This window comes from Medicago truncatula, chromosome 6 (assembly GCF_003473485.1).
Source record: "Medicago truncatula cultivar Jemalong A17 chromosome 6, MtrunA17r5.0-ANR, whole genome shotgun sequence".
Taxonomy (NCBI): domain Eukaryota; kingdom Viridiplantae; phylum Streptophyta; class Magnoliopsida; order Fabales; family Fabaceae; genus Medicago; species Medicago truncatula.
Window position 1 is genome coordinate 20808769 of NC_053047.1, and position 11501 is coordinate 20820269.

An 11501-nucleotide genomic window follows, 5' to 3' on the forward strand; every position below is an offset into this window, starting at 1 on the left:
ACTTTGTAAGTTGCTTTCCTTCTTAACATTTAGCAAATGTTACCAATTTATGTAATTCTCAATAAAGTTTGTGAAGGAAATATTTAGTCAATGAGAATGGAAGGAAGTGAAGAGAAGAAGACAATAAGGAAAATGGCAACAAAATAGAGGGCCATTGAGACCATCCTCCAACGGCGGTCTAAACATGCTCCCCTGTTGCAATTACACAAAAGATGATGGAAGGGAGAAAGTTGCGCCGTAGACAGAGATCAGGGTTTACATATTGTTTCAATGCAACTTTCCAACATTGAATGTGGGTTTACTTATTGTTTCAATGCAACTTACCAACATTGAATGTTTCCACAATATTTACTTTCTTCCGAAAACATAAAGGTTATATTCCTCTACTTTTTCTAACCAGTTTTCCGCTTTCCCTTAATTTAGAAAAATAGTGAGTGTGAGATGTTCATCAAAATGATCATCGAGGTTTTATAATTATTGCCATTTTCATTTTTATATGATTGTGTTTTTCTTTCTTAGATGTATTAAAGTTATTTAATTTCATTAACTAAAGAGTTGTAGTTTTCTTTACTCAAAGCAAACTTGATAAATGAGGCATTACATAGTTAAATTTTCAAGAGAAAGTCTGAATCACAGGATGATCACAAACACACAGTGAGGGATAAAGGCCTAAAGAGGATGGGATGAAAATGTGATTAATATTACTACAACATATTGAAAGTGTTGATTAATCACGATATGAGTTTTCTATTGATATTTTATTTTTGCAAACGCAATTATTTTTAGTGTTGATTAATTAAGTACATTATTATAAAGTACTTGAAAGTGGTCATGTATCATTTTACTTTTTCATCAAGTTCAATTTTTTTTATACCAAATACATGTATGATAATCCTTTTGATTCTACTAATTTTGTCCAAGACATATCAAGAAAAAGTAAACCAACATTAAACAAAAACATATTGTTTATGAGTTATATACGTTAGCGCAGTAGAAAAAGCGGACAGACGGGCACGGGAGTGCCCGTCTGGACGCTAGTGAAGAAGAAAGTAAATAAATTAGATGTTGTGATACACTATAAAATCTGATAGACCATCGTAATCCAACGGTCTCTTTTTAGGGCATTAAAATTATCAAAATTAGATCAAATTGAATAAAAAAAAAATAAGTTAAGGGACGTGTTTGAGAAAGTTAAGACTTATAATTGAATAAAAGAAATAAGTTAAGGGACCGGCGGATCAATTAAATCAAAATAGTTAGAGTTAAGAGCCCTAGCATCCTACATTGTTGTCATTGCCACCCTTTGCTACAAGTAATGTGAGAACCCTTCACCATCCTAGTATCCTACCACCACTGGTGCACTCATTTGTCAGTTGGAGTAAGATCATCAAAGTTTTTGTGTCATTTTTCCCACATTATTTTGACACGAACCATAGTCCAGTGGAAATATCTACCATTCAATCATATTCTTCTCGTGTGGTAGAGAGTAGAGGTAAGTGACTTAGACTTCATTGCACACGATGTTCACAGCAGGAGATATTCCATCAATCTCTTTTTATAAGCACATCTAACTTTTTCACCTATATTAAGAAATATTTAGGGAATTTAATGTATCCATTTTATATGTAAATCTTTCTTAAACACACTGTCTTTAAATGTCTAACTTTAACTTCATATTTTAAAATAAATTTATAGTATCAATGAGAGGTATGTTTGGGAAAATGCACCTAGTCAATTGCATGTGAGTGTATTCCCTAACCAACCAGAACCAAACAAGTAATTACATAACTTGCCAAACAAGAACCAACAATTAAAAAATGATCAAGCTTGATAGGAGAAAGCACTTCAAGGTTTTCCCTGACCTATCAAATCTGTTATTGTTTGATGTTTTTGTGTTTACATAATCAAAACCAGCTGCTGACATTTGAGTAATAAAGGCAAATGTTGAATTACAGCAGGTTATTTTATTCCTCAATTACAATTGCTATCAGTTTCAATTATACAAAAAAACATGGCTTCACATGATTATGTTGTGATCATCCAAAGACAGTTATGGAAAGTTATAATTGCCAATGACACTGCCTCTGTGTCTCGTGTCTCTATTGAAGGACAAGGAAAAAGAAACTCAGTAAACTACATTTCTGGCCAATCAACAGCTTCAAAAATAGTAGATTAAAGATGCTGTGAGGGGGGGAGAGAGAAATCAAGTCTTGAACTTATGAGCGAACTTTTGGGTGATTTTCTCAACTCCTTCCCTACAATCACCAGCAACTCGCTTTGTACCTTCTTTTACAGTTAATCCAAATTCGATGGCACTATGCTGTAACTCGTTGGCTGACTTGCCTGCCTTTGAGATGGCAGCTTCTCCGAATTCTTCAGCCTGTAATTTTGTTTTGGAGGCCCATTCCTTCAATTTTGATATAAATTGGGAAACCATGAGGATGATCTTGTCAATTGTTTCTCTGCATTTTCCTCTGACATCTGCACCCATTCGTTTGAGCTTCTCCAATAAGCTTTCAGCCCTGTCAACTGACCCTTGAGTTGAGTACTGCTCCCCAGCATTGAGCCATGTAACTTCGGCTGAAGCCTCCTTGCGGAGATCTTCGTCAACCACCACTTTGATTCCGTGCCTCTCCCAACGATCTCTAGCCTCCTCTAATGCTCTTGCTTGTTCTCTCACTCGTTTGGCTTCATCCTCTGCCCAAGTCCTGATTCCAAACAATTAACATGTATTTAAAACATTTATTCTGGTTTTTGATAAGCTTAGAAGAGCTATGATTTTGACTCAAGAATAAAAGACACATAAAACTTATTTTTTCTGAACTAATTCATATGTGAAGAAACAACTGTTAAGAGTAATATGAAGTGCCGAACATCAGTGCACAAATTCAAGTAGGTCAAGAAAAAAAAGTGCACTGAAAATACAATTGCAAGCAATTGTTATATAATATGGTGGCTGCAAAAAAAATATGCAGGCAAGAGATAAACACATACATGGTGATTGTCTGTTTAATTAGCACAGTATAGATGTCAAAAATTTGAGTTGTTACCACTTATTTTGTTTTTCATATTCATTCACTCATTTTCTTGAGACACAAGCACTAATGTGCCGAAGCATATCGCAATAACAACCATTGTTACCACTTATTTTGTTTTTCATATTTCATTCACTCATTTTCTTTTGAGACACAAGCACTAATGTGCCGAAGCATATCGCAATAACAACCATAGTAGCAGACATGGGAGGCTGTACTATTAGCTAGTTGACTTGATATTTGTGAGAAATCGTATATTAAACCTTTTGGATTTGAGTATTACTTTATTATTTCTCTAATTGGAAGTTCATATTCCTTAGTACTACTATCACCTCCCTCACACATTGATTGGATGGTATGGAATACTTGTTTAATTCAATCCCAAATCAAAGGAAAAAGTGGAGAATAAAAGACATTTGCCAATGATTCTAGTTATCACTTTTTTAGCATAAATATTGTTAAGAGACCCACATTGAATTAGATATGGCCTGAAAATGAGTCTATAAGTGGGAGACATCTCTCACCTTTCAAGCTGGTTTTGTATGGTTGAGTTAGGCTCACCCAAATTCTAAGATGGTATCAAAGCCTATCCAAGATCTATTGGCCACATACTATCAGGCCTCTCGGGTCAAACTCTAGATGTCCAGTCTTGGGCATGAGGGAGGTGTGTTAAAAGTCTCACATTGGATGAGATATGGCCTAAAAATGAGTTTATACATGGGAGGCATCCTTCAACTTACGTAAAGTTAGAACCAACCCAAATTCTAAGATATATCAAACCATAATTGAGAGTTGATGAGACATATTTTAGTTGCCTTTAAAAGTTTCATGATTTTACCTAGCCATGGACAAGGCTTTTCGTTCAACCTCTAGATCATATTGTAAACGGGTAATTTCGTTGTTTTCAACTTCTGCTTGCTCCCGAAGCTTTTTGATCCTCTCTTTTTCATATGCTATTTCTACCTTGTTACTCATAAGACTTTGTAATTGATCCTGAACCTCATTCCTTAGCTTTGAAAAAACCTCCATTTCTGATTCAATAGCAGCACGTTCTTTCTCCAAGGTAATACTGTCTTCTTCTCTCTGAACTCTTAAGGTTTCTAACTCATGTTTTGCCTCTTCAGCCATTTTTTCAATTGCATTGATCTTTTCCCTCTCTAACAAAAGCTCCTGTTCATAACCGGCATTAATATCTCTCTCAACTTGAGCTACTAAAGCACTATGGGCAGCAACAGCATTTTCAGCAATAGATTCTGCTTCAATGCGTGCAAGCTCTTCACTAACTATGTCAGAAGCATCTCCAGTAGCAAGGGCAATAGCGGCTTGGGCTTTTGTCACAGGTTTATCTGGTTGGAACAATCGTGTATAACCTTGAATAAACAGCCCCCCATACAGAGGGAAAAAAATGAACAAGTCAACTAAAAGCAGATTCAAAACAAGTAGGAGAAAACGAATATCAAATAAGCTTTTATTATGAAGCAGATCTCAAATATTTAAACATATTTATTATTTACGAAGAGAATGAATTACCAAATGCAAGAGAAATTATTCCCTGCTCCCCAGAAGAAAGATCAGCTACTAGTGCAGGGCATGCATTAGGATGTATCTTATCAGTGTCTATAAAACCAGAAAGTCGGTGCAGCATCTGCCATTAGATTCAATAAATATGTTCATCAGTTCAATGCAGATGGAATCAAGATGGGTTAAGAATATAACAAGATTAAACCGCGAGTTAAGCAACCTTTCTGTCAGCTTCAGGAAGCTGTCTTTTCTCCAGGGCCATTTTCCAGCTGACAAGATCCTGGCGCGATAAAGGGCTGCAGAAATTAACATATGAGATAGGGAGATCATAATTATAGTCTGTGTCATATAAAGCTATAAGCATGTCTGAAACAGAATGAGATACATCTATGCACTAGGTAAAAACAAAAAAGTAGTTTTTTTCTCCAAAAATAAAAAGTAGAACTGCAAAAAATTCTGAAGAAAGACTGCACTTCTACTGAGGGTGGGAAATAGTAACCGCAAACCAGATATTCAGATTCACCAAGAACATACCTTTCAGGGGAGAAGTAAAGAGGGCTATTGTCTTCAATAGCAGACAACTGTGCATCACGTCTTGAGAGCCTGCTTTCAATAAGTCCAGCTTCTGCCAAGCCTGGAAAACAATATTCTTCAGATAACATAATGGCATAGACCAAGTGGTTGTATTGCTAAAAATGATAATCATGTCAAGTTCTGACCTTGAATGGAAGAAAAATCAGGGTCCTCAGGGGTGATGTCATCAAATGCAAGCTCAGTAGCATTATCTATGTACATGGCAGGATATACTTTCGAAACCGCATTCCTGAAAAGTAATCACAAATGCACATGTAATGCCAAATATTACATGTGTAGAAAATAGTAACCCGTTGTATACATCTTGTCATTCATATCATCCAGAAAGAAGAAATAAACTACTACCTTGAAAGAGCACCGCTAGCAGATACCAACCAGCGAGCATATTCACGACGTGTGCATAAATCACCAGGTTGAACATCAGGCTCAATGACCTGAGGAATTAACAGGTTTTAAATGAATAATGACAACCGAGTGAACAAAAATACTCCATCTCATATTATGTGTCTTTTCAAAGTAATGCGCACTTCTCAATAAAATCATTAGCTATGTTGAATCAACCAAAAAATAGTGTGTATAGCCTAAAATACTCAAAATTTATTAGAGTGGATGAAATTAGTAGCAGTGCAGTAGTTAGGCAGACTACTAATTATTAAGTGAGGGGATTGTTGGAAAATGTTAATAGAGGTTGTCTTGGTATTGTTAAATGACATGATCTGATACAGAAATATTGAAGATGAGACACTTTCTTAGTTAGAATTAGGACTCTTGTAAGTTGAATATCCCTACAAACAGTGGTTAGTGGTTAGTCGTTTGTATCAAGCAATTAGCAAAGTTATACTCCCTCCGGTCCTTTTTATAAGAGACAATTCCAGAAACTCGCATGGACCAGGGAAACCACTTTTTTGTATTGATGATTCTAAAAGTTTCTTTTTTAACAAAAACTATCCTTTATATAATGGTGGATTGAATTACTCCTATGATTAATACTTCACCGGTAAGCCAATTAGCGTGCAAGGAGATGTATATATCCAAGGCACTTGCATTGGAAGTTGGTATTTGTTGTTATCATTAACTTTAATTAATAAGGGTATACATGGTATTGGATAATTCGTAGAGTTTAAATTTGAAGATTGTTTCTTATAGAAAGGACAAAAAAAATAAAAAATCATTTTGTCTCTTATAAAAGGACCGGAGGGAGTACTCAATAACATTCAAGCTCTTATTATGTTTCTCCTTCTTTTATCTATAACTCATAACTTTCAGTAAGTAATTAAATTGCACACATTTTACTCTACAAAATAATCCTAAACCTACTATTCCTTCAATAAAAAGAAAAATAAAGCTAAATGGAATTATTAATTTCAGTTGTTTTCAAGGTCTTTTTTCCCAAAAGAAAGATAGATTGTTCTTTCCAGCATCACCAATAAGATAGAGCATGGCTTAGTAACACAACACAATGGACCAAATATATAGCTCAAGTTTAAGTCAGCACAATATTTAGTAAATTTTTGGGGAATTTCTATGAGGGTATCGTTTGTTCTTATTGGGGAAAATCCAAGTACCACGTTGAAAATAGATTAGGTTTGAAAATAGTTTATAAAGAGGGCCAATATTCACCTTAAAAGCCGATTTTGTAAGGATGAGTTAGACTCAATACAGAGATGGTATCAGAGTCTATTGATGCGGTCCACTTGCCATATTTTCCACGCATCCAGCCCAATAGTGTTGGACGTGATAGGGTGTATTGGGAAAAATTGAAGTTAACATTGAAAAGAGATAATGCCTGAAAGGAATTTATAAGGAGTGGCACCCTTCCCTTTACAAGCCTGTTTTGTAGGGATGAGTTTGGTCTAACCCAAATTTCAAGAGTTCTTATTGAAGTTATATTGAAAACTTGGATTAGAACTACTTTGCAGCTCATTTATTTATACATTATGTGTAAATTTTGAAATATAGGACTAGATATAAAAACCTGTTAAAAATAATATTAAATGCACACAGCATCATAGTCATCTTGACTTAAAAGATGTGAATGAGACGAAGTATTTACCTTTAAAACTTGCAATGCAGCTAGTGCTTGTCCCTGAACCTGATCAAAAGCTGCAGGAATCAAAACCTTTCCAGGAGGCACCTGTAAAGCTGCAGAAACTACTGATGGAGCAGGAATGCCAGGAGCAGAGAAAAGGGATCCAGAATTTGGAGATTCAGATATTTCTTTATTAACCGCATTATTCTCATTTCTAACCTGATCATCTACCAATGAATTGGTCGATGGTGAGAATACTGATTTACTTAAATGGTCATTTCCAGGGATACTCTGTTCCTCATATGAGACCTGTTGAGTTTTGTTAAGGCCAATATTGTCTTGATCATCTTCACTTAAAATCTTGGGATCTGAAATTGTGTTGTTTGTCTCGGGATTTACCACAGTACTAACAGTTTCAGTCTTATTATCAGCAACTAAACCAGATGAAGTTTCAGAAATATCAGAATTTCTAATCTCGCTTGAACTGGTTATTTCATCCTGCTGCTTGTTATTAAGGTCTAGTGGGTTACCATCATAATTGGGTATGTTTTCAGGTTCAGCATTAAATTGGTTTTCTTTAATATAGGCAGTAGATTCTGTTTTATCTATAGCCGGGTTGCTATCAAAATCACTAAAAGAATCAATAGTATTTTCAGTTTGAAGTGGTATTTGGTTTTCACTGGGAACAATTAACTCGTCATCCCGAGCTGACTCATGCAACAGGTCTTCTTGAACAGATATATGTTCAGTGGCATCATTGATACCATTGGAGGTGTTTTTGCTATCGTATACCAACTCAGATCCTATATCAGAATCATCAATAGTTCTATAGTCACCTTGAATGTTATCGGACTCAGGAGATGAATAATCCCGGGATGTATCTATCTGACCTTCCAATTTACCATTTTCTTGCTCCAACTTGTTCTCAGCATTTACTTGTCCTGTAATATCGTCATCAGAAGACAAAAGCACCTCCTGATGTGTTGTCAAAGGCTTCAATTGTTGCTCCTCTTCTGTATCCAATCACAGAAATGTTAAAATGCAATGGAAAAATCAGTTCTCACAAACAAACTCCCTATTTGACAAAACATGATGAAAAATCGCATGAGAGAAGCCAGCTAGGATGACTTACTGGAACCATTTCGTTTTCCAAGAGATAAGGCAAAATAGGTAAGCCCAGTAAAAAGAAGGACTCCAGCAACTCCTACTCCGACAACTCCTGAAAGCAAACTACTTCAAAAGTGTTATTAATTAGTTTGGAATTGCTACCACTAACAATTGACAGAAAAAACACAAACTCTTCTCATCCATTGTCTCAAATCCTCAACTATGCCAGGTCATGCTAATTTGATAATATTGAATCTAATAGTAATAACCAAGTTAAAATGAAGTTCAATTATAAATGAAAATTTCCTCAGCACTAATAATAATAAGGCAATTATTAATTGTGGCCTCAATGCCTTTAAGAAATTAAAAAAAAATAAAAATTTATTAGACAATACAATAATAAGTCAAATGCTAAAGTGTGGCCTCAAATGCCTAATGTTTATGAGACTCATTTAAAGAATTTACCTCTTTGAACATATGTTTTTTCCATATACAGTGTTGTCAAATAGCAGCTATAGTGGCAATACAACACTGTAGTGTAGCGGAGTTTGAACAACGCAATATTGTTCAGTGATATCCATTTAGTACAAAGTGTTGTCAAATAGATGAAACAATGTAAATACAACACTATAGTGTAGCGGAATTTGACCAAACCGTTGTTGTTCCACAATAAGCTATTTAGTACAAAGTATTGTCAAATAGCAGTTATAGTGGCGCTATAGCACTGTAGCATAGCAGAACGTTTAACAAACCGCTTTCTTCCGAGATATGGGATTGAAACAAATCCTAGACCACAGGCTTAAGAAACCAGATTTCCACCAATTGTATCACATCATGTCCATGTTGGTTAACATTTCAAGTTATTAATTACTATATCAAACGTCCTTTTGAATAAAATACTTTTAATTTCTTAATTCATTATCTAATTCTAATTTACCCACTTGCTAGCATAACCTATGTAGACCTATCACTTCATATTGCAGGTGTGTCGCGTGTCTGTCACATGTCAGTGTTCAAAACAACACCGATACAAGAGAATACATTGAATTACTTCCATCTTCTAAATTTACTATCAATGTCTACCTGTGAAGCACTAACAAAAACACCAAACACAACACTAACACGTCAACACCACTAATAATTTAAAAAAAGTGACATAAGTGAACGTAATCACGTGTGTTGGTGTTTCTCATGTCAGACAACAAACACAACTTCTTCTATCAGAAGTGTCAGTGTACAGGTGTTAGTGTCAGTTTCATATCCAGTATCATGGATCATAATGATGATATGATATGATATGATACAATTCAACCAAAGCACTTAGCTTCAACTCAACAATTAGAAAAATTTCAACTTTTTATTGCACATTAACAAAATTCCAATAAAAAAAACACAAATTTATCACTAAAAAACAAAAATAAAAAATAACCAAAATGAATCAGAATTTCAAGAACCATACACACACCTCCAAAAGATTCCTCCTTCTTCTTCTTCTTCTGGGAATCATTATCCAGTGACCCAGTTGCTGAATCAGACCAACCCGATAACCCATCACCCTTAGAATCCGACCCGACCCATTCAGAGCCGGCCTTGGCGTTATGCACTGAGCAAAGAAGTGGCGGAAGACGAGGGTGGTTGATGTTGCGAAGTCTGACGTGATGAGAAAGAGGGGGTTTGGTGGGGTTGAAGGCTAATCGGAGTTGAAGAGAAGTTGGAGAACATGTGGGTGAAATTGAAGCCATGAAGAGAGAGAGAGAGAGTGAGTGAGAGAGAGAAGAAGAAGATCAATAAGAAAAGTGAAAAAATGTGGATAAATGGAGGTTATAACTACACGAGTGTGTACAAGAGATATTTGTTCTGCTATTGGACACACAAACATTGAACACGACACTGACACGTTTTAAAAAATGATATAGTATCACATGATATCATAAATCTTGGTGTCGTATCGATATGGAATATGACACGTGTCGGGACATGCTTTTGAATAGAAGTTTCATAATTGCATAGTTATGTAGTGAACATAATTGTTGTTGCTACACGAGTTCGATCGAAAGTAAATAAAATCTTGTTAATAAATATTTTATCTAAAAATTAAATTTGTATTATTCGTATGTTTGAATTCGTTAATTAATTGAGTTCGATTATTTGGTTGTAGTGATTGAGAGTATGTTTATTGTGAAGGAACATCGTATAGAATCATGGAACATTCAAGTCTCACTTCGTAATTCTCATTCAAAACCTTTTAACATGTGTTTGGTTCTACAGCAATACAATAAGATATGATTTTGATATAATTGATTTTTGTTGGAAGTGATTTGAATGTAAATTGATGTTTTATGAATACATTTATATCATCAATAGGGTTCGAACGAGCACTAACATTTCTATATGTCCGCTTTTCTACAACGCTTGTTAAAACAAATAAAAAAAAACAAATAAATAAATAAGGCAATCAATTTTGTTATATACTATGATCAAATATTGTGTCTCTAAAAAAAAATATCAAATATTGTCGAGAATAAAATTTAAATAATTTTTTTTAATAGTCTTCAAATAAAATAATAATATTATAAAAATGATAAAATAGTTTAAATGAATCTTAAATTTTGAATAAAAAAATCCAACATAAAAAGGAATTTCAAATTATTAAAATAATTAGTCTTTACCCTAGTATAGTATAAAAGTGATTATTATAAAATCATGTTATTTGAAATTTGGATACTCTAGGTCAAAATTGCGTTTGAATAAGAAATAGCTTTTTATAAGATAAACATTTCATTTCAATTATAGAAGATTACCATTTCAGTTGTGAAGTTGATACCAAGGTGATCGACGAGATTAAACGGTAGAAAAGCGGTTTCAGCTGTGTTCCTAGCTTTGAAGGTAGACGAAACGTTTTCATACTCTGTTTTAAATTTTGTTTTTGTCTAATGTTCCTATAATCTGATATAGTTGAATGGTTGTTGAGTTGTGTTGTTTGTAGTCGTGAGTTTTGTGTTGTTGTCATTCGTGTTTGTGTTAGGGATGAATTTGTTAGGTTATTAACTACTTAAGTTTTTTTAAAAAATTAACAGGGATGTCTGTAGCTGTTGTTTTTCACCATGGGGGTGAGTTTGTCAAGGATTTTTTGTTGTATTACAAAGGAGGAAAAGAGATTCGATTTAATGAGATTGATAAGGACAAGTGGTGCTACTTTGAAGCTACTAGGATAT

General features: G+C 34.5%; 1 protein-coding gene across 1 annotated transcript; it reads right to left on the reverse strand.

The window, feature by feature from the left end:
* Positions 1-1810: 1810 nt before the first annotated feature.
* On the reverse strand, positions 1811-10074 carry LOC25496534 (uncharacterized). Its single transcript, XM_013596914.3, has 10 exons — positions 9752-10074; positions 8312-8398; positions 7204-8192; positions 5496-5584; positions 5276-5379; positions 5091-5190; positions 4777-4852; positions 4566-4680; positions 3874-4405; positions 1811-2708 (listed from the first exon to the last, which is right to left on the reverse strand). Exons 1-10 carry the CDS (start codon positions 10026-10028, stop codon positions 2204-2206), a joined length of 2874 nt encoding a protein of 957 aa, XP_013452368.1. The 5' UTR covers positions 10029-10074; the 3' UTR covers positions 1811-2203.
* Between the last annotated feature and the right edge of the window lie 1427 nt (positions 10075-11501).